Source organism: Poecile atricapillus, chromosome 8, assembly GCF_030490865.1.
Source record: "Poecile atricapillus isolate bPoeAtr1 chromosome 8, bPoeAtr1.hap1, whole genome shotgun sequence".
Taxonomy (NCBI): domain Eukaryota; kingdom Metazoa; phylum Chordata; class Aves; order Passeriformes; family Paridae; genus Poecile; species Poecile atricapillus.
In genome coordinates, this window is record NC_081256.1 from 15,818,795 (window position 1) to 15,842,511 (window position 23,717).

The 23,717-nt window shown below is 44.0% G+C and overlaps 1 protein-coding gene across 3 annotated transcripts in view; it reads left to right on the forward strand.

The window, feature by feature from the left end:
* Positions 1-23,717, forward strand: part of FGF12 (fibroblast growth factor 12) — a 222,727-nt gene that overhangs the window by 137,435 nt on the left and 61,575 nt on the right. For all 3 annotated transcript variants that reach the window (XM_058843906.1, XM_058843903.1, XM_058843905.1), the window contains 2 exons: positions 3,573-3,683; positions 10,467-10,570. In XM_058843906.1, the coding sequence (XP_058699889.1) occupies positions 3,573-3,683; positions 10,467-10,570 (215 nt within the window). The remainder of the gene's footprint in view (positions 1-3,572; positions 3,684-10,466; positions 10,571-23,717) is intronic.

The following is a 23,717-nucleotide window of genomic DNA, read 5'->3' on the forward strand; positions in this document are numbered from 1 at the left end:
TCAGCATCCTAAACTGACAAAGAGACTTACTGGTTTTGAGGGTTTTTTTCTATAAACTGAGGTTTTCAGCACAAATGCTGCAGCATAAGGGTTATGTTCCAGTGCTGAAAGACTGATAAAATCGCTCTGTAGATGGAAATAAGTGATGTTAAAATATATGATATGACAAAAGTAGGTCTCTTAAAAGTCATGTGCAGCATTTTACCTCTGGGCTAGCAGGAAAATTCCTGTCCTGTGATTATACAATTTTCTCTTCAGGTAACAGTTCCATACTGAGAGGAGAAGATGGGTAAATCCTTGATCCTCGTTAAAAGTTGCTTTCACCTAAAATTTTGTCTGTAGTCCTCTAGCCACTCTGTTTACTGTATGAATGGCAAATCCCAGTAGCTCACTTTATGCCCAGACATAAGACAAGAGGTTCCCTGGTGGGAAGCAGCTACTCCAGCAGCTGTTGTCACCTGTGCACCTGTTTGTGTTCAAGTTGCTTCCTTTGTAGGCACTGGAGAGATACTGGTGGTTTTGGGACCTTATGAACCTGGCCTGGCCAGCCTGTGGGGTTTTGGGGATGCAAAGAGAGATCAGTTCAAGTGGAGAGATGGCTGTGCTGTATCACCCATTGCTCAGGCAACTCCCCAGCCCCTCCTTGTGTTAGAGGACTCGGTGCTGGCTGTGCACCTCCCTGCACTTCTGTGTTTAGTTCAAGTAGCTAAAGGTACACAGAGGCGCAGCTTCTTACCAGCACTTCTCTGCTGTAGAAAGAGAAGATGAAGGAACCAGAGAAGGAGAGACCTGCGTGTCTCCTGAACGCTCTCAGATCCTTCGGTGGCTGGAAGAGGTATTTTTTTTTGCTACAGGGCATCCTATATGAGTGTGGGCAGGGCTGTTCCTGCCGAAGAGGATCTATGCAGTGAGGAGAGAAAGGAGCTCTGCTGCTTTCAGACTGTTAGGGCCAGGAGGAACATGGTTTTGTGTATGGCTGAGAACTCTCTGCTTCAGTCCCTTTGAGTTTTACTTTTGAGTTTGGGTGTGAGCCTCAAAGTTCAGCAAAACCAGGTCATATAACACATTATTTCCCCTCCAACTTGTCCCTAGGTAGGCCGTGACTCAGAAAAGGCTGGCATTATGAGGAAAGCGGTTGTTAAAGCTGACTAGGTGTCTGTCAGGTCAGTAACAGAAAGGAACCCTGGGGATTACCCTGTATTTGCTATGGTGATGCAGCCTTCTGGTGCAAGTGTTTGCATCTATAGAAAGGATGCAAGAAGGCATCAGGGGATCTTGGGTGCTATTCTGATAAACTCTGAAAATGTCATAAGTTATAAATAATAGGCAGATTTGGTCAGTGTTTTACTTGGTAGGCTTTTTAGTAAAAGTGGGAGAGATTTTCCTGTTCCAAAATTATTTGCATGGTTGAAATATAGTTTGTATCCCTAAGAAGGAGGAAAAGGTGCTATTCTAATTCTATCCTGTAGCTAAGTCATCTTCAAAAAAAAGAGATAAGGTCAGGGTTGTTTTCTCTCCCCACTCCTCTTCAGAGAGCTTTAAGAAAAGACCTCCCCACTTCTCCAGCACACAGAAAGCCTCAGACTGCAGGAGCATCTTCTAAATCTCTCCTTCAGGGAGCTCTTCCATTTCATGCAAAGTACTTAAACATTAAAATTTAACCAGCGAGTAAAATTGAGGCTAAGATTCATTCAGGGACTCAAATGTAGGTGTCTCATATCAAAGAGTGCCTATTAGTGCCTTTACTATTGTGGTATTAGATAAAAGGGAGGAAGGGGACAGACTTGAGGAGGGTGGTGCAGGCACGTGAGAATGCAGGTTCCTGAGAATGCAGATTTTCATTTCCTCTAGCTTTGATGTGCTTTTCTAATGAAAAGCAAGTTAAATCAAGCTTCTGCATTCAACAAAATAGGTAATTCATTGAAGTAAGAAGAATGAGCTAAGTGTTTTGCTAGGTGTCATTTTGACATATATTGGCTTGACCAACACTAGCTCTTGGTAGATGCCCAGTACTTATTTACTGTCCTAGCATTGAGTCTTGCTGGGAGAAAGCCTGACTGCAGCCTACAGCACTCACTGCACTGAAATCACATCTTTTTTAAGGCAGCACAGAAACCATCTGATGTGATTTATTCAATGGCTTTTGTAGCTGTGAGAAAGTACCTGACTCTCCCCTGGCTAGTGTAGGGATTGCTAAAACTGAAATGCTTTGTTCCTGCAGCCTGTCTGCATCTGAGATCCCTGCTGCTGCTGCTGTCAGTGCAGGAGAGCAGGGTGAGGGTTCCCCAAAGGGGACTCGTGCAGTGATGCAGCGAGAGCGGGGCTCCGGATGGGAACATTAACACACAACGTGACCACGGTTATGTAACGACCATGGCTTATTAAACAGCCTCACTAGAGGCATGAAAGGCAGGAGCCTGACGAGATTTTGGTATGCTGCGCTGGATTCTTCCTGGCCATTGAGCCAGCAATAATTGGGTCTTATTTATTTACTTTTGGTGGGTGGTCACATAAAACCACAGCCTCCTGTCACACGAGGAGGATCTCCTCCATCCAGTGAGTGTATCTGCTCACATGCAGTCAGCTCGCTTGCGTTCCAGCAGCAGTGCCTGTGACAGATTTTAACTTGCGTGATTACAATTGAATTTGTTTTTGATGACTTAGTTTGTGTTGGATTGGTAGGGTGACAAGCAGACAGGTGGTAAAGCTGCACACCTGCCATGTGAAGTTCAAATTGGTTGTGCTTTTTTTCATGTTTTCCTTTTACCCTTCAGCAGGAAGGTACAAAATGTTGTAGAGACAATAGGGAAGACCAAGCCAGGACATGGCTGGCTCATGACACACAGGGGCTGGGAAAGGTCCCTGTTGGTGATAAAGATTGTAATCTGCCAGATTGTGTGATACATGTTTTAGGAGGGGGATGGGGGGAAACGTGCAGGATTTTAAAACAGAGGTAGTCTGAGGTGCCCATAAATGCTTCAGAGGTCAGGTTTGGAAATGCCTTCTTCCTTTCTGAATTTTTCTCCCCAAGTCCTACAGAGTGGGCTCACATGCAGCCCTGATTTTGGCACTCAGTTGCTCTGGGTTTACACCACTGTAATACCAGTGATTTAAGTCGCTTTTCATTGGCATAAAACTGGCACTGCGTGATAGTGACTCAACCATACAAAAAGCAAGGTGGTTGGCTTCACAAGCAGAGTAAGAAACAATGGGAATGTTCTTTGCAAGAGTGCTAGCAAATACTCTTCTGAACAAGTGGCATATTCTAAATACATTAACTGTCTAAATACTTCTATTTGGTAGGTAACTTTTAGAGACTTGATGTTCCATAATCTGTTTCTACTGCACCAAGTATGCATTTAATTTTATCTGCTCATCTGATCTCAATTATATTTTCCTGTATGTCTGTGTATTTTACATGAATATTTTACAACCATGCTTGAAAGGAATCACTGAAAGCGGTCTTACCTGCCAAGCACTTTTACATTTACTCAGGGCTTAATGGGGGACAAGCAAATTGGGTCTTGTGCTACTCAGTATATCTGGTAATAATTATTATTTTTATTTTGCAGAACCCCAGCTGAAAGGAATTGTGACAAGGTTATTCAGCCAGCAGGAATACTTCCTGCAGATGCACCCAGATGGTACAATTGATGGGACCAAGGACGAAAACAGTGACTACAGTAAGAAAAATTAGCCTGTTTTGCAACCCAATTACAATCAAATGCATCACCTAGTGGGTCTCACTTGTGCAGCTTCATTTTTGAAAAGATCAAATTAGGAGGAAGACAGCTGTTTTCTGCACATTTTTTTTTTCTATCTATCCGTCCCCTTTAAATCTTGCCAGTATAATTTCATATGTTTCCTCTCCGATCTTCTTCCCTCCTGCCCCGATTCTGTAACTGCCATCTGGGTGGGGTGGAGAATAAAACCCATGATTTGAATTGCTGCCAGAAGAGAAAGGAGATTATATTTATACACATGCCACGTGGGTAAAGGATACGGGGAATTCTCTCTCCAAGGAGAAGAGGAGAAAATCGTTTTCACTATTTTAGCCTCAAAAATTCAGCAAGCATCAGGAATTTCTAGGCTGGAGAAAAGCAGCTGTTCACTGAAGTCTCGTGCTTTGAGGCTGGTGTAAAGGCTGAGGGTATCAAATGACCTTGTCAAAGGAGGTCATCTTCTAAAACCATGTTCAGAGGGTTTGGGTTTAGGCTGGACAACAAAGGGCAGCAGAGCCACACAGTTTAAAAACCATGGCCATGTGCAGGAGCCATACTGGTTTAAATGCATACAAAGCAGTTGTCAATCTTCCTTTTGAAGAGGAAGTCATTTTGTCAATGCCAAAGCTCTTCAAAAGGTTATAAAAGGTGTAGAATATTTTCTGCAGCATCTCTGCATTCCATAGGCATCAGAGTGCTATCCCTGAGTGGGCAGTTAAGCTCAGATCCTTGCTGCCACAAATTGCAGAGTAGGACTCAAGTCTTGATTTTTCTTATCTATGTTGGTTTGCAGTTCCCTGTACTACTGTTAGAGGGGTATTTAACCTGGCCAGCTTGGAATTTGGCTTCCCAGACATTATTAGAGGTGAACAGAAGTTCATCTGTGTGGTAGGGTTGATGGAAGCGAACTTCATGTACTTTGTGAAAAGAGGAGCCTGCTTGATTTGCAGACAAATTTTGGTGTAATTCAAAGAAGTTCCTAGCTGGATTGAATGTGGCATTTCTCCAGGAAAGCAGGGCCTGGGCTGCAGGTGAGGGGTATCTGTAGGGGTGCAGCACATGTAGCACATTGACACTGTCCTGTGAAGGTGCACTTGGACAGGGGTGCAGGGTGGCTGTAGCCCCACATCCCTGGTGTTTGCCACATCCCCAGGAAGCTGCAGGGTGCTGTAGCAGGAGCATGGTGTGTTCTGGGGCTGCCCTGCTTCAGGCAGCTCAGGGCTGGGGGTCCACACAGCAGAGAGGAGCTGTGGGAAGATGGTGACTGAAATTGCAGGTAGCTGGCAAAGCCCTCGTGGAATGACCCAAGAGGCTGCATCCAGAAATGTGGCCTGTATCAAATGTAAATGTCAGGTTTTAGTCCTTTTACATACACTTATACTGAACAAATTAAATACTGCAAATTGCAATAAGACAATTTCTGATTTATGTGTGGAGCAGGAGAATCTGTGGACTTGCACACACACACTTCTACGCTCAGAGACTCGGGAGGTCTCATTCAAGAAGAGTCTGGCCTTGAGATACTCTCTGACAGACACCAACACATGGGGTGAGTTCAGTGGGCTGTATTAGCTGCTTTTTCATAAAGGAAGAAGACCTGGGGTGTTCTTAAGGTGCAGAAAATCCCACTGGAGCCCTATTTGTCAAAAACATGGGAAGATATGCTAGAGATGACAGGGATTCATTGCCCTCATCTATCACAGAGGACTGAACAACAAAGTAATGGGCTTAAATGGGAGCAGGGATAAATTTAGGTAAACAGCAGAGAAATGTAGGAGCAGTTCTGCAATATTTCAGACTGACAGGAGATGAGGGAAGCTGCTGCACTCTCAGTGGTTGCAGGGGAACTTCCTGAGTTCCCATGGCTGAGGTTGGGCCCCAGTTGCCCAAAGAGCTGTGATTTATACATCACTCCAGAAATGTCAGAGATGAGTTTGGTCAGGTGCTGAGCACCTGAGAGCTGCTTCCATCCAGTCTTCTTAACTGGAAATAGATGGGCTGAAGTAGACTTCTAGAGTATAAATTTATCTGGTGAGATGGCAGCCCTGCCTCAGCAGCTTGGTGGGAGAGGAGGCATCTCATTGAAGTGTGCCAAGCCACTGGCTCAAAGTCAGGGACTATGCTGGAAAGTTTAGGCAAGTTTTTGAGAGAAGATTGAAGCCAAAGAATTCCCCATCTTCTGATCTCAGGGGATTTCAAAAGAGGGAAAGAATCCAACCTGATAATACTTGGCTCCTGAAAATGAAATTAGGACAGTGCTTTATTCAACTTTATATAACTTTTTACTACATGGTCTCGTCCATAAATCTTGAGTTTGAATGAACATTTCAGAATATGTGAAGCTTCCAGTTACAGCTTCAAAACGAAATCACATTTTTCACTCTGGAAGTACCAAAAGAAAGTCAAAAGTTACTTGTCCAAGTAAACAGCTTAGAGATTTGCTTTTCTGTTTTGAAGTGCTTCTCCAGAAGGTTCCTGACCAGCCAGTCAGAAGTGTGTGCAAGAGCAAAACTCATCGACTAGATGAACCCCTGAAGAGGGGTTGGTTAACTTGCATCCAGAGCAGGAAGGGGCACTCTTGAGAGCCAGAGGAGGATCCTTCCCACCCTAGATGACCACCTAATCTCCATGCAGAAGTCATCTTGGCGCAGTTAAACAGCTGGTGAACACCGTGTTCCATACATTGTTTTGTGTTCTGTACCCCCACACTGATTATTCAAATTAACATTGTGAAAGGATGCATAATTTTCATGGAATACATTAGGTTGGTTTACTCTGGCAAAATAAACGTTTAAAATGAGACACGCCATGTCCCTCAGATACATCTGATGCAATTAGAAGTTCTAATAAAAACCCAGTTATTTATACAAGAGGAACTGCTAATATTTAAGCAATTTTTAAATTAATTATCTGTTGCCCATTTTTTGTGTGTTCTTGAAGCTGGTGGCATTTATTTTCCACCTCCTCTCACTTAAAGAAAAAAAAAACCCAGAAAAAGCCAAGTTCTAATGGCATTTGAATGGGCATCCAGCCAGCTTCCCAGGAGCCAGCACTTGGGACATCTGTTCCTTCTGCCATGCCGTTAGAGACATGCCATTTCAATGTAAGCAAGGGGGCACATTCTCTGGCTACTGGAACTGGGATATGTGAAGTTTTCGTCCTACTGGAGTGCATTTTCATGGTGTATGAGGCCCCTGTTTGTGTTCCTCCTGTGATGTGTGACCCCCAACTTGGGGCAGTATCTTTCCTTCCAGCTCCAGTGATCTCAAATGGCCTTTCATGGCTCAGTGCTGCTGTCAGTGCTTGCATTGTTACTGCTCTCCCCTGGGCTGAGCAGGGTAATGCCTTGTCTGCCCACATAATCCTGCCGAACATCTGAAAAGCTTTGGCAAATGGACAGTACAGAAAGGATAGGTGACCTGGACTGACCAGGTGGAAACAGCCCAGCATATCTAGGATACTGTTTGGTGCTTTCTAGCTAGGTATTGTTTGGGGCTTTCCAGCCAGAAACACCAAAATATTAAAGAGGCTTGCATTCCAGCATCCCCCTTGGGTTATCTTCAGCTGTATGGAGCCTCATCGACTTTTTTCAAACTTTTCTAGGAATGAGCTATTCCATAACCTCTCATAAACTCTCGGGTTCCAGTGCTGCACTATTCTCTTTGTAGAGAATTTTCTTCATATCCAGTCCTCATTTCTATTTGAGGCTTTTGTCTAGTGCCTCGTGTCTTTTCATTGTGTTCCTCTGAGAAGAATCTGTCTGTGGCATTCCCTTCTTTGAGTTAAGCAAATGCAGTTCCCTCTGTTTCTTCTTTCGTTACGTGTTGCACCAGAGTCTCTTGATCATCTCAGCAGCCTTCCTCACTCCCCTCAGGATCTTAATCCTCACCACCTCATGCACTGAGGCTGCTCTGACCCTATTGCATCTTCCATTATTCCTTTGTTATTCATATGCAACACAAATGTCTTGCTCAAGAACAAATCACTTATTATAAATGACTAGCTCATCTTGCTGCTGTGCATATGGACCACACCTTATATATGGCAGGTCTTTCCTCACTCTTCATTTCTGTAGATAATTTAGACCCATAGGGAAACATGCATTCAGAATTTAGCTGATAAATTACCATAACATGAGAGTGACAATATATTCATGCATTTAGGAGTGGAGTGTGGAGTAGTAGGGTCAGGTGTAAATGCCACTGGTTGAAGATGGTAAGATGTAAAGGAAGAAAAGAGGCACAAATACTAAACATCTTCAAGTTTTTTTCTCTTTTTCCCATGAAGTAGAAGAGCATGTCTCTTCTATGAAGCTGCAGATGGCATAGAATATGTGTCATTTGCAGTAGAGAAGTAGTTTTAAAAGATTTTTTAGAATTTTCTCTTTTTCACATCAGCACACCCAGTGTCCAGTTGTATTCTACCACAGCTAGATGTCTTTCCTGTTTTCAAATCTGCTGTTCCAAATGAATCAGATTTTTTTTTTCTGATAAAAAATGAGACAACTAGCTTTTGAGGTTGATTGAGGGGTTCCCCCCATTTTTTACATTCTTACAATAAAGTCTGTAAGTTTTTAAATCTGTTCTAAATATGAAATACTTATTTGAAAGCATGATATTAAAGGGCATTAACTTCTACAGAGGTATTTCTAGGTCTGAGTGCAGACATAGCTCTGGGAATTTACAAACTCTTGATTGGCCCAAACTGCTGGTTTTTTTAAATTGAGGAAGATACTTCCTTCCTAAAACTTCTTTTGGCTGCCAGTAACCTCTGTCAGCTTTGTGTCCTTATGCTTGCCTGCCCACTTGCTCCCCTGCATTTGAGGAGGAGATGCTCTGCCATGATGGTGGGTGCAGCAGGGTCCCAGGAAGTTTGGGAACTGGCAGTGGTCCTCCTAGTGTGGCACAGCACAGTAGGATTGTTCCCTTGATCCCTTTTCATGTAGAGGTGGAAAGAGGTTTGGAAACACATGGGTGCTTCCAAGTGGAACTTCTCAACCACTAATTCTTGCTCTATGCAAGGTGTTATCACCTTGCTGCCTAATGAATGCTTTGAATGGTCTGTCACAAGTTTTCTATGCAAGACAAATTGGCTGTAGGAAATGAATGATGATGCCCATTTTGTTTCATTATTAGCAGTAATATGCTCCATTTTTCAGTAGGAGGAAGAAATAGGGAAGGGGAATTGCTTATAGACTTCTTAATTGGAGAAGGTTTTAGACCTTCATTATATGGAGAAAGGGATAGGCAAGATTTGTAATGCTTAGTAGTTACTCTGGGATGTGTTTGTCTTTTCTAGGGACCGTACCAGAGTAGCAGTCCTTGACTCCAGTTATACTGACCAATACCCAGCCTGGATTGCATTTTCCATAGCTATCTATTGACATTCTCCTCCAAAAATACACATACAGGCACTGGATTTTGTACAACTTCAGCACATTCTTTGAATAGGGTTCTTAAAAACACAAGAAGGGGCTGAGATGAGAGTAAGGTTTTTTTCACTAGACTTGAGGTGTCTCCATTTTAGGCAGTTCATTGAAGGGAGTCATCCAGTCTTCCTTGGGAATTAAGTGAAGAAAAAACTATATGTTTATGTTCACTGGAATTTATGGATCCTCTTTTGAAGGCAGCCCTGCTCAGCCAAGACACCTGGTAGATGTCCTGAGCGAAGTGGCATTGTTTATTCATGTTTCAGGGCTGTTGTGTGGGAAGAGACCTTGCTGAAGTATTTCCACTGTGTGCTTATATTTCTGCCTGACCCTGTGTCCGTCTTTCCATACCTGCAGGTTCCTGGGATGAGTTCTAGTTAGCTCTTTGCAAGCTGAAGCACAAGGGATCCTGCAATATCTAAATACTCTTGTCCTGTAAAGCTCAGTAGAAACAAAGCCATGCTAATGCTTCAGTGCTTGGTCTATCAGTACTGATGACAGTCTCCTCTTTGAGCCCATGTTGTTAGAAATGTAGCAAAAGCGTGACAGTACATTAATGTATATACTCATGGGAAGAGTCTTTCAATAAGATACAGGGTCTGCTGTGTGGGAATCAAGCAATAAAGTAATTAACTGAGAGGAAGTTGCAATGCTTTAATCAATAAGACTGCAGTAAAACTGAATAATGGAAGATCTTGTCCTCTTCTGTCCCCTCCAGTGCTGATCCTGAATGGGGAGCAGTACTGACATCCCAGAGTGGAGCACTATCCTTGAGTTTCTTCATTCCCTTGACAGCCCAGGATCACATGGGCAAACACAAAGTCAAGTTAATTAGCATTCTTCTGGCCATGGTTGCTGTCTGTGTACTCTTTTAGCATATGGCAAATGCAGGAAAGTGTGACTAGGCTTAAACGTGTTTCAGGGTGAGCTAAACTGAGTTGTGTTGTTGCGTTTGCCACAGGCAAAATCTGTGTATGTGCAGTTTCCGTGGCTCAGCTGGCCCTCAGAAAGCCATCATGAAGCTCTTGCTTGGGAACACGGATGAGCCCTTGGCATTGCAAAGGCAGTGATCAGACAGACTGATGGGTGTGTTAAGGCATTTGGGAGGCAGCCAGACTCAGTACTTTTAAAAATTTCTTTCCACTATCAGCTTCATGGCTGCAGTCCTTCCCTGTAGCCAGAAGCAGGATGCTTAAACCTAGTGCAGTCTCTCTTGTGAAGAGGCAGGAGTGGGGTGGGCTTGCCCTGGGGCAGGAGCAGCTGTGGCCATGTAGGGTGATGTGTCCATAACATTTGCTTTTCTTTTCCTTCCACAGCCCTTTTCAATCTAATTCCTGTGGGTCTTCGTGTGGTGGCAATCCAAGGGGTGAAGGCAGGTCTGTACGTTGCCATGAACGCTGAGGGGTATCTCTACAGCTCAGTAAGTACTTTGCACTGTTGGGCTCCTGGAGTGCCTTGGTTTTGTAGGTGGGAGGAAGCAGACTGTGCTGGGACTTCAGCTTTTTCTGAATACAGTCACGTATCAGCAAACCTTTAAAAGCAGGAGCAGGGGGAGTTGCTGCAAGACCATGCAATATTCACTTTAAAGTGTCTTCACGGAGATTCATGGCAATATTTCCTGACCTGTGAAGATACACTTTCTGTTCCTTTAAGTATGTACTTAATACAGGTCACATTGTTGAGGCGTTTGTATAGGGTTGGCTGGTCATATTCTGATTTCTCATTTGTGAAATGGCATGGACTCAATGGGATTGCTTCTGAATTGCCCCCAGATACCTGATCATAGGTGGTGCCCCAATGAGTGTGACCCAATGGGTCATACTTCGCTTTTTACTGCAGTGGAAATCCACAGCAATGCCCTGACTCTCTTAAAAGGGTTCTGGACTATTCTGTTGGCAGAAATTCCCTGTATTTGTGTGGTCTTTTTAATGCACATAAAAGATAAGTGCAGCATTTTTTTGCCAACTAATTCCCATATAACTTTCTTAGATGGCATGAAAGGGCATGAGGTTATTCATAAGATTCTCATTTAAAGTATGTAATTGATTTTCACAGTGAATAATTGATTCAGTGATTTATTAAATATGGCAGCCCGTTTGCCAGAATTTTTATGCTTCAAATAACTTTGTTCTAGTTCTACATAGTAAAAAGTGATAGTTAATAATACACTTCTCATTTCTGTAGTTATGATAGCTTTACAGTGCATAGCCAGATTCTAATCTCATCTGCCTTTGTGTAAATTTATAGTGCAGTGATTCTGCTCTTGTCTGGGCACTTACTTTGCTTCAAAAGTGTATGTGAGCATGGAGATGGGACCACTGAAAGGGCAGCAGTTTGGGTTGCTCTTTGCAATTTTTCGTAACTTTTTTCTTCCATCTTTGTTCCTGGTCAGTTTTATACCACTCACATGATTGGGATTTCCCCTTTTCCCTTGGGATGTAACGAGGCTCTGTCTCCCCAGCAGCTCGGGGTAGAGAGCAAGTGGATGTGTTAGTATGCCTGGCGAGATAGGTCTCAAAACTGGCTGCTTGTCAAAGAGAGACAGAGAGATCAATCTGGATCTCTGTGGATGCCAGACGCTTCCTGTTCTTTCATAGCCCAGTAAACATAATTGACTGCTTCTAAATAAATTAAATTGCTTTACTAACAATGAAAACTTCCTCTTTTTGTAAAGCTATCAGAATCCTAAAGGTAATACCAAGCCTGGTGTGATACTGCATTATTGTGCGTGTGTCCCTCTGGGCACATTGTCAGGGGCTCAGGACTGATGCTTTGCCCCGTTTGTGCAGTGCAGAGCACGGTTCTGGCCTAGTGCTGAGGCTCCTTGTACCATCAGGGTCCCGTAAATGAGGGTTGTAGGAAATCAGAATGTGTCACAGAGCCACAGCCAGCCAATGGAGTCCTCTTGGCCCAATGATTAGTCATCATTTTCTGAACAAATAGTGCAGGGGAGGGAAAGGTGTGGGTCTTGGGGAAAAAAGAAGAAATAGAGAGTTGGAAAAATGATGTTTGACCGCTGAGAGATGAGAGGAGATACAGAGAAAAATTATCTCTCTCTAGTAGTAGTGAGACACGATGTAAGGGGTGGGAGGGACACACCAAGAGGTAGCAGGAAGACTGTGCTGTCCAGGAAACGCATCTGTTAGTCATTTCAAGTATCCTAAAAGGCACCAGATCACACTTGTATTCAAGTGAGGGTGGTTTAATGGGCCTGCTTGTTTCCAACACGTGTGCCTGTCTTGAGTAGGAAGGTTAATCAGGGAAGGCTGATGGGGAAGGATGCACTGTGATGGCCAGTGGTTAATGAAGTGAACCTCATTACATGCCACAGCTTGATGGCATTGAGCTGTCTGAGCTAATAAGAGTGAAACCGTTGTTATTACTGTATTTTATCAATGTGATCCAAGCTTTCTGCTGGCAGTAAATGGGTGATACTCTACTCCAGGGAGATGGACCTTTTTGGATACTTTCCTTGTGATGACTGGTGGCTCTGTCTTTGTCTTACAGCAGTAAATCGATTAATTCACTGTGCTAGGGAGCAAACCCCACAGCAAGAAAATAGAAAATTTGTGGATAAAGTGTGTTAGGAGCAGGGAGTGTGGGTGAAGCTCATGATAAAGGACAAGGGATGAGATCAGGATGCCATGAAAGAACTGGATATGTCTGAGAAGAGCTCACCTGTTCAGACAATCTCTTTTGGATGCAGCAGGTTTCCTTGTGGGGTGAAGGTCCCCAGGCCACGCTGCCTGGACCTCATTGCTGACCACACCAAGGGACACATCATCCCTGCTCTTTGCTTAGCAGACCCTAAACTACAGCTTTGTTCTCACTGTGTAGGTATCTAGGTTTTTTTCACTAGCCTTTTTTGGGGGATTTCTGAAAAAACTGGGTCAACATTCCCCACAGATTCTGTTCACTCACATGAGCCAATTGATAAATGAATTGCTTGGCTGCCTTCCATGCTGCATGGAAGCCCTGTAAGGACTTCTTAGAACATACTCAAGTCCAGGACAGTTTCAGATAAAATTGTCCAGAGTGATGTTTTTTTCTGTTTGTTTCTGGTTTGGGTTGGGGGTTTTTTCCCTTCTCTTGTACCCAGATTGATGCTGTAACTGAACATGTCATCACTGTGGGTTTTGTTTTGTGGGGTTTTTTGGTGATGTTTAATCTCTGTGTGACAGCTGAGGTTTTGGCTGACATCCCTGCCCTGGATCAAACCGGAGGCTGTTATCAGCCTGGTCTTAAGGATGGCTTGTGCCAGCTCCTTCTGAGTTTATGCCAATGGGCTCTTGAATGAATGGGCTTAGAATAACCAGCCCCTGGAAGAGTCTTCCTTGTGTTGATTAGCACAAAAGTAGGGCTGAGTAGAGTCCTCTAAAGCCAAATGTGGTGAGACAGCACTTCGTAGAAACTTGGGAGACCTTCCGATGGCTTGGCCACATCGCTACCTTCAGCAATGAGTTTACTCATCCCTACCTCATCTGTTCAGGCAGGGATAGTCAGGCTGGATTGCTGGGTTGGAGCCAATCATACATTCCTAGCCAGCTTTAGAGGCCTAAATTTACATGCTAGTAAATTACATGCTAAACTTTCTTTGTTCGGGAAGCAGATGTTTGAAATTGTGCATTGTTTACTTACAGGAGATACCTGATTTTGTTTCCCTCAGACAAGGCTATTGCTATCTCTGAGGTTGATGTGGGAACTAGGTATTAAGTAGACAAGAAAATCATGTTCTGGCTGGAAGCACCTTTGCAGAAAGTAGGATGCAGCCCATTGTCTGTATGGCAAGCTTGCAGAGTCATTGGTGTGTTCCCTTTTGATTTCCTGTAATGTACAGCAGCTGTAAATTCCCTGATGATGCACAAAGGTTTCCATCAGCATTTGTTCTGGGGAGGGGCATGACTCTCCTGAAGATCCACTGTTAGCATTTGATACCAAAGTGAAAATGCACAGAATGCAGGGCAGTGGGTATAATTTGCATTGCCTCAGGACTTGTGAAGAAGCTGAGACCACGGGCTGGTTGTTGCACAGGATTCAGAAACATGGATAAGGAGGTCTGTCCTGCTCCAGTGAGTTTACAGCCTAATTGTAACGGGAGAAGACTCAGAACATGCTCTTCTTAATAGTTCCACCACCAAATTAATTTCCATTAACTTTTCTGTGTGAACTTTTCTTTGTGTAGTTTCTCACCTCGGTTCCCAGCTTTCCCTCTATTATTCCTGCAACAGCTCACAGGACCGTGGGAAAGGGAGTACCTCTGAAGTACTTGGCTTGGGAGGCAAAGCTAGTTCTCCTGGAGCAGATCATCACGGGACTGTAGAGTCTCCACAGGTCCACCCAATCACTCCAAATACACTGAAAAATCTCTCAATATGATGCTATGTATAATTCAGTGGCATGGCAGCTGGGATGGGTTTTGCCCCAAGTGCAAAACACTTCTTTTCTAATATGTATTGCTCTCACATATTCCTTGTTGTTTAACTCAGAGTTCTGATTATTTTTGAAATGGCAAATTGTGATACATAATTTATTGGGAAAACGTAGAAAACCCTAGCAGAGATAGAAAATGGGAAAAAAATGGGTCGCTTACAAGAGCTCACTATGGTTTTTCAGTATAAACCTGTGAGTTTGAAATGCTGAAATTAGAGCCTGAATCACTTCAAAGATTCCTGCTAATAAGGGAATGATTATGCACAATAAAAAAAATATAAAATCCAAGCAGCATTGAGAAAACCCCAGTCATGCTGAAATCTCAGTGTGTCTCTGCATTTTCTTTTCCTCTCCTTTTTTTTCTGCTTTATCATTTTGCATAATAAACATGTCTTGAATAATAATGAACAAGCATCTGGGGAAGTATGTATATTAACTGTATTTTTAATCTGCTTGCGATGCTATAACTATTTTGCTACAACTCCTCTAGGGTTGCTGCACTCCTGTTTACATCACTCCAAGGTCAGGGGCTGGAATCGGTAATGCTGCATTTTCTCCCCTAATAGGCTTGGGGTGTTAAACCTGTTCCTGCCAGTGCCATTCCTTTTCCTGTTTGATCTCCAGTGGTACTAGTTGATTTGGTCAGAAGTACAGCTAGCCAGGCCAGATAGGTATCCTGGACATATTGCAAACCTTGTAAGAAGGCACTTGTTGAGGGGATTCCCTAATTTACATGCCTCATTAGGGAGCCAGGTCAGTGGAGGGAGAGAGAAATGTCTCCAAAGGCAAAGCACAGCAGGAGACCAATGTAATGTGCCTTTAATTTCTCTCCAGAATATCTGCTCTTCTTCACTGGCTGTTTAAAGGGGCTTGCTGAATGAAGACATTAACTGGGAGCTAAAAAACTCCTCCTGTCCCCTGGCTTTTTCATAACTATGGGAACAAAATGGGTATGCAAGGAAGCAGCAGTCCTGAGAAGTGCTCCTGGCAGGCACCCTGGCCATGCCATCCTTGTAGCGTGGAAACTTGTAAATACAACTCTCATTAAAAAAGTGATCCTTTTTCTTCTGATAAGATGCTGCCATCCATGCTGTTCTGCTTGTCAGGTGAGAGTGGCACGATTCATTTCTGTGCTCTTTGGTGGCAGGTTTCTCATCTGGCATCCTGTTGAGGTACCTGTATTCCCTGAACTTCCCAGCACAGCACCGTGGTAGAGCTCCCACAGGGAGGGATGGGGCTGTGCACCTTGAATTCACATCTGGAATGAGTTAGATCAGACTTTGCTGTTCAAGCAAGAGACCTTCAGAGGAAAAAGTCAGTAACAGCAGGGCCTAATCCTGATTTCCTAGCTGCTGTTACCTTGTCATATATGATAGCAATACAAATTATAAAGGATAAGTAAGCTTCACTAATAATGTTCTTCTCTTAGCCTTAGTTGCACAGGATATTTAGGAACATGCAATGGTCTGCCTAACACCAGCTGGAGGAGCAGGGATGGGCCGGTCCCCTTGTGAGCAGTGGCCTGTCAGTGTTGGGATGAATTATGATATTTTGCTGAAATTTCATTTTGGAAGATGACTGGGGAAAAATGCTCCAGAGGTGCTGACTCATCTCATTTTGATACTTCCCCAAAGAAACATTACAGATTCCCATTTTGTAGAAGAACTAAGAACTTTAGAGTGGTTTGTATTGACTTATCATTCCTAATAAAATCAGAACAAAATGTTTAGATTTTGGGGGAGCATTTTGATCTCATATGATTCCCTTGAAATGTGGAGGGAGGGTAAAACACCGTCAAGGAGGAGTTGCTGTAAATTGAAGTGAAGGCAAGAGTAGAAACTAGAGAGATGAATCAGTGGAGGCTGCCATCTCCTGCAGTGTTTGTTTTGCTGATTTCCTTGAGGCCAGACAAGCCTAAGCATGGATAAGCAGGTAGGCAAAGCCTTTGGAGCAGCTGCTGAGCAGCAGTAGTGTTGCACAGAGCTTGCCCATTTTTCTTCTGTGTGTTGTGTGTGATCAAGTAATCACTGTAGAGGGAAATGATGAGATTAAAGCAGAACAGTCAATGGCAATACAATGTCTGAGTTGGATTTTGGAAGGGAACTCTAATACATGTCTAGATTGAGGACAGGAAGTGCAGTGAAACCCCTGTTTAGCAGAAATTATGTACAGGTGGAGCATTTATCTCAGCAGGCAAAAACCAAAAGATGACTGTCAAAATGTCCTTCTGGAGAGGTATTTCCAGCAGAAGTCCCTTTCGTTGCATTCCTTTGCATCTTGCTAGCTGGGGGTTGCAGGACTGACTGGTAACTGAGCTCCTCTGTCCACTACATAGCTAATATTTGGCATTTCCTAAAACTCTCCAGCCTGCTTTGCTTGTTTTTAACACCATTTATTCAGTGTCTATTTTGACAGTAAATTATTATCAAATAATTTGTCTGTTATCTGTTTTCCAGAAGTGAAACCTAGACAAAACACCAGGATTACAGTTGGACTATCACTAACATGTTGTAGTGGAGGGAGGACAGATATTGTCATTCCTGGGTCCAGGATACTGACATGAAAAGAAGCAAGGAAAGTTTTTAGTGAGGATATATTTGGCTGAGGTCAGGTGTGTATTAATGAAATGATTTGAATCTCTTTTCTAATACCAAACTCAAATACCGAATGGATAAAACTAGGAAATGGTGTGCCTTTGCCAAACAGTGACTAACAGCTCTGGAGGTGAAAACAGGGGAGAGGCTAAAAAATCCAAGGAAAAAACTTCACTAATTGTGTGCATGTAATTATAGCTGGGAGCCAAGTGACAGAAGACTTTAAAAATGGGGGAACATTGAATTGTAATGCTGTTTTCCTAGGAGAAGGAAGAGAGGCTAAGTCCCTGGGCTATTTCAAGACTGGCTGAAACAGTGGGGAATGTGGGCTACTGTAGCAGAAAGGTGTGGATGGGAACCTGAACTATGCCTGCATTGCTGTCAAAGGGTAATGTCCTGACTATGCATCTGCAAAAAACAAAAATAATTTTATTGAGATCTCTGGATCATGGGAACTCAGTTCAGGTACTATAGACTCTTGTTACCATGGATCCTAAGATATGGGGCTGGCTTCTGGCACAGGAACCTCCTCCTGAAATTGTTGAATTAGACGTGCACAGCAGGAGTTATGAATCTGGCTTGAAACATGTATGTACAATTCAGTGAAGTGCTGGAATTGCACCTTTTTGCTTTTGTGAATCTGTGTTCACAAGGACACAAGCTATGGGGAAACACCAGCCTCTTCCAAATGCTTCTTCTGGCATCTTTCTGAATGAGACGCTCCACACTTCAAGGAAAACTCCAAATCTACCCATCTTCTCTTGCAGTGCATCTGTCCTTGAAAGGGAGCGTGGGGTGGAAGGGGTCTGTGTGTGCTGCTGTCCCTGCTGTGCTGTGTTGTGAGGTGTTGTGTGTTGATGGTGTGCCCGGCTCTGCAGAGGCGTAGGATGGGCAGCGGGGCTGTGCCAGGAGCCTGCGAGCTGTGTGCGAGCAGGGAGGAGCTCAGGGGCACCTTGCCAGCAGCATTGCCCAAAGGCAGCCTGGCAGCAGAGCAGGCAGGCAGGACACGGCTCTGGATCTGCTCCAGGGCCTCCTGAGCCTTGCCTGGTCCTTGCATCTGGCCTCATGGCATCTGAGGTGTGCCTGAGCAGCACTGCAAAGGCTGTGTGCTGTGCCTGCTGGCCCTGTGACAGGGCTTGGAGGGCACTGGGAAAGCAGCCTGCAGCAGAGGCAGAGCCTGTCCTGCTCACCCACCACAGCCACGGCCACTGGGACTGACCTTTCAAAAAAATCTGCCCTGGGTGACTAAAACTGTCAGCTTCCAGGGGAAATGTCTGCGTGTCAGATCTGCTGGTTGTTTATTTCTAGGGCATTTAATTATATTAGTCAATTTGTAGATTTTGACTGAATTTATATCTGCTGTAACACCTAGGGATTTTTTCATGGTTTTTTTTCTGGAATGGTTTTAGGGTGGGGCCCACTGGGTTTTGAGATGATGCTATCCCACACCATGGGGACAGGCACATTCAGAGGTCCTTGGTTCTTCAGGACAGAAAGATGACACAAGACAGTCATTATTACAATAGAGGCTTTGCTTCACCCTGGACCTTCTGCAGAGCAGGTGGTTTAGCCACCATACCAAACCCTCTGCAGCCAGTTAGTTTAACCAACATCCTGCAGAGCAGATTGTTTCACATTAACCTTAATGTGAGCTCAAACACATACAAAGCTCATTCCTCCCACCAGCTGGTCCTTGTCCTGCCCTGGAAGTTGTGACAGTGCAGAGTAGCAAGCAGGGCACTGCATGTGTTTGTACATTCCTGTATGTGCTGTCAGTAGCTCTCACCAGCCTGTGGGCTCGAGATCCCTTCAGAGAAGTGTGTAGTGACCCAATTGCCACCTACAATGATGCAGTGCAGGAGGGAGTAGAGGGTGTAATCATAGATGCAGGGTTATGAGAAATCTGGGATTTTGAGAATTGCGGTTAAAAAGTCCTGGCCTCTTCTGTGTCATGAGTTGGAGGAGAAAATCTTCACTTCTCTGAGTGAGGTGGAGCCTAGACAGGATGATTCAGAGCAAAGTTTGGACTTGCAGCTTGGTCCTTCTTTACCAAACTTAAATTAAACACTCTCTGCTGCACCAGCAGTTGTTTTTAGACTGCTTGCAGGACTGGAGAACCAAGTAATCATAGTTGGACTGGTACCCATTAGGCCTTTTATGGTGTATCATCACCTTTCTGCCTGCAATTAGGTTACATGCTTAATCTTTTGTGACTAATTTCATTTGCTTGCAGCAGTTTTGCTGTTCCTTAGTTACACTTTCCAACAGCTTCTGCTGCTCACCTTAGTTCTGTCATCCTTTCTCCTGTTCCTTAACCATTTCTTACTCTCACATCAGTGTGTTTTGGACAACATACCCAAACCAGCAGATTTATCTTAGCAGATGCAAACTATGTATTCTTATGCCTGTGGCCTTCTCAACAGCTTTTGCTTGATTAACAAAGGGACCTTCTTCACTGTTGATGAACTAGGAATTGCATACTTTGTTGAGTGGAGGTGGCTACTCTTCTGTGGAAAAGCCTGACAAGCCCTGAAATGTTTAAGTGACATAAAATTAGTAGTTCCTCTGTGAAATCAATAAATCCCTCACACACACACACACACACACACACATAAGTCACAGGTTAATAGGGTGTTTTGATGTCTCAGCCATTGAGAAGGCAGTAAAGAGACTATGAGGGTGACCTGCCACCTCCCACATACTGGTGGTGTCTGAGGTGCAGAGGAGATGTGCTCTGGGAGCAGTGGTAACCTTTCATGCTGCTCTTCCCTATAAGTTAGAGAATTGCAGAAAGCTGAAAGTAGTTTAGTATTCACAATGTGCTCCCTAATCCTCCAAATACATACCTTTGCACCAGCCCCATGCTAAAAGCTTTCTGAGATGTGAACGACCTCTTGACATAAATTAGACATGGCATAATGATGGTCTTTCTGTCTCCTCACCACTTTACTCCTGAGAAGACCAAAGGATTTCCTTCTCTTTATAAGAAACTTCTTGGTCAGCTGCTGAAGGCTGTGCATCAAATGCATTATTGATAAAAGCCCTTGGAAGTTGTATTCACACCTTAGAGACTCCCAACTGCTGTTTGGAACACTGCAGAGGAATGACTACAGCTGGGCAAAGATTATCTGCTTCTTTCTAAAGCTCCTGAGATAGAAATCAGTATGAATCTCCTGCACAGCATTTTCTCTCCCACCACTAAATCATTGTAAGCATGAAATAGAAGAGAAGAAAATAGAACCTCAGGGATTTTGAACAAGGCCATTGAGTGAGGAGGCACCAAGAAAGATAATGTCCAACTTTCTAAGCACGTGCAGAGTGAGATGAAGAGAGATATTTAGTCTAATTCTGGCATTCCCTCAAGCACAGTGGCCATGCTGGGCTGTTGATTCCCATAGCAGGAATTTGAAGCAAGCAGGGATTGAGAAGGGCAGTTGTTGGTATTCCTGTTCAGATCAAAGCCCATGCACTCATGCCAGACATGCCTGTGAAGTGACTTTCCCGCTTCTGATGGCTTGAGTCCCCACATTGAGCCATATTGCTCTAAATTGATTCATGTGCATGCACGGTAGAGAGGTTCCCCCTTTCCTCCCAAGGCTGGCTAACTGCTGGTGGTGGAGCTGGGGCAGCTGCTGGGTTTTGAGCACTGGACTGTACTTGGTGCCAAGGAGAAGCATCACCCTCTGCAGCTGGTGCCTGCTGTCTGTTCCCTGCAGCCCACTCCTCTGTACTGTGTCTATTCCCATGCCAGTTAGGTGTCTGCACAGAGCCCCTTCCTTCCCAGCAGGGCACAGCACACTGCTGGAAGAAGGACCTTTGCCAGGGATCCAGCCAGTTCAGGAGAAGAGTGCTGTGCACATGTGGAATGGTTGGGTTCCATAATGTTGGTTGTTGCCCTCATAGTTCTTAGGAGAAAAAGTCTCACAGCTGTTACACTGGCTTGTCCAAAGCAACTTCTTTCTTCTTGCACATCTTACTACTGCTCTGGGCATTTTGGCTGGACAAAGCACTTTTCTTTGATTCTCCTGACATGCTGCAGAAGCTGTCACTAAACAGCACTGGCTATGCTGTCCTTAGAGGTACCTTGTGTCTTTTTTACCCCCTGCTTGTCTATCTTCATAGGGGCTCACCACAATCTTGTCCACAGGAGATGTCTGTGGATGTCCCTGTGGACAGGATGTGAGTTCCCTGTAGGCTTTCCTATGCTGTCTGATAGTTTTCCACTCAAACTGGGAAAATTCATCACATAGCTAAGGCAACAGTGTAGAGGACTGATGTGATGTGCCCAAGGTCATGCATGGAGACTGGATTAGGCCTTCTCTTCTCCCTTATCCTAATACTTTGCCTTAATCACAAGCTTTCTTTTGTATCACTGTGATTATTTAGGGAACTGGTGCATCAGCAGCACAACTTGTTTGTGTAGTATCTTGTGTCTGAGCAAATCAGTTTGCTTTCAAAGCTGTGCACTGTGTAGGCTGGGACTGCTTTTCCCTCTGTCTTCCCATTGCATTTCTTTTCTGGCTTCTCAGCATTTATGTCCCTAGCAATCATCATTGTGGATAATGGGAGCAGGCAAAAGAACCACAGGAGAGTCGTCCTTTGCCAGCCATCTTCCCTTGCACATCTTAATACCATATGTCAAGTGCAGTTGCTCAGGGCTCCACAGTTATCTCTTTTTCAGCCACCCGAGGAGCTGGGGCTGTTTATGGTGTCAGCTTCACAAGATGGCAGGTGGAGAATTAGAAACTGCTCCTGAGAAGCTCAGGATTGCAGCAGTGCTCTGAAAAGAAACACTTGGTAAGTGCTGATGCCCCCAGGAGCTGAACAGCTGGGTCTTGCAAGGAAGCTGTTTGCAGTAACAAAAGCAGGCATGGATTTTCAGATAGCTTAAAGCCCTGCTTTCAGAGCTATTGAGCACCCAACATCCCTTTGCTCATAAGGGTGGCCCTTGTGGGTGCATTTAATTGAGTGTCCACCTCCAGTAAGTGCCACACAGTGACAGCTGGAAGAAACCAGCGGCAGAGACAGTAGCAGAGTGAGCTCTCTGACCACTAAGAAAACACCTTGGACTGTGTAGAAATACTTGGTTTTTCAGGTTGAATTCTAGAAACCATCCAGGTGGATTGCTGTCTGGAATTCACAGAGCTTCAGTAGTGCTTTACAGTGCTGATATAGTGCCATGCACTGTGTCATCCTCTCTCCAGGACATCTTGTGTCATCTAGGCATGACCAGGGACTTAATGAGAACTGTGGGGCAGCTCTGCACTGGTGGTTTTGCTTGGAGGTGGACTGGGTGGGACTTAACAGAAAACACTATTCCATAGGGCTTTTTCCATGGTGGAAGCATGGCTGTAAATCATGACATATCAAGGCAATCAGTGGTGGAAGGACCAGTACAATTTCTGTGGTATTGAGGGATATACTTTAGTGTCTACTGTCACTACCACTGGCTTATACCAAGAGCAAGCTAACTGGTATTCATGGTATTCATTAGAAAACTGAGATGAGTGTATTTATTCCAGCATCCCTGAGACTCCTATTCAGTCTTTGAGTAATGTCCAGTGAATGGGTGCATGCTTACATCACTGCATGTGTGGAAGACCAATTCCTTTTTGAGGCACTGGAGCTTGAATTTTCAGTGAATGTTCTTTGTTATTAGTGGTTGATGATTTGGGTGAAAAAATAGTAATTCATTAGAAATAGTGGCTGCTTTGGAAACTGGAAATCATTGTGTCTTTCTGGGATGTAATAGCAAGACTGGCTTGTCTACCAGAAACCTCAAAGTGGTTTCCAGAAAAAGGAGAGAATTATCCTATCCACACAAGACAGGAGAGGTGTAGAAAAGGGAAAGGTGCCTGTTGGCCACACTTATCTTTGGTTTATAACTCCTTAGTGGCAAAGCAGCCAGGCTCCCATTACCTCAGCTTCTTGCATGACAGAGGCTAATTTCAAGTAGTTTGTAAAAAATTTCTGCATCCCCACAGAAGCATTTCCCTCTCAATTCCAAATGTGAATGTCTCACACTTCCACTGTGCAACAATCTCTGTTTTTGTAAGGAGCTCTGAAAGAAAATTTATTAAAGGTTTAGCAAAGTATTTTATAGTTTCTTGCATCTCCAGGAGTTTCATGCAAAGAAGGTATTTGTGAAAGTTTATTATTCAAATTTGGAGGGATGGAAGGAAATCAATTTCCTTCTTCAAAACTGCATTTTTTCACCTACTCTATTTGCTTATCACTCTCTGCTTTGCCAGGATTATTCTAATCAGATTTCACACATAAAAAAATAATAACATAAAAATAATTCTCCTCTTTCAAGTCTTTGTGAGGCTTAAGTAAATTAAGACATTGATCAGATTCTGCTCACTGTTGAAGCTGTGATTATGATGGAGGGTACCTGTTGTGGCTGGGGATTGTGTCTGATACGTGTTTTTTTATCTCCAGAGGGAGGCCAGAAGGAAGGACTGAAATCAGACTCGCCCCTGGGGGTTATTTGGTTAAATCTGTGTTTCAGGTAGCAGCTGGGATGTGGACCTGCACATGGCC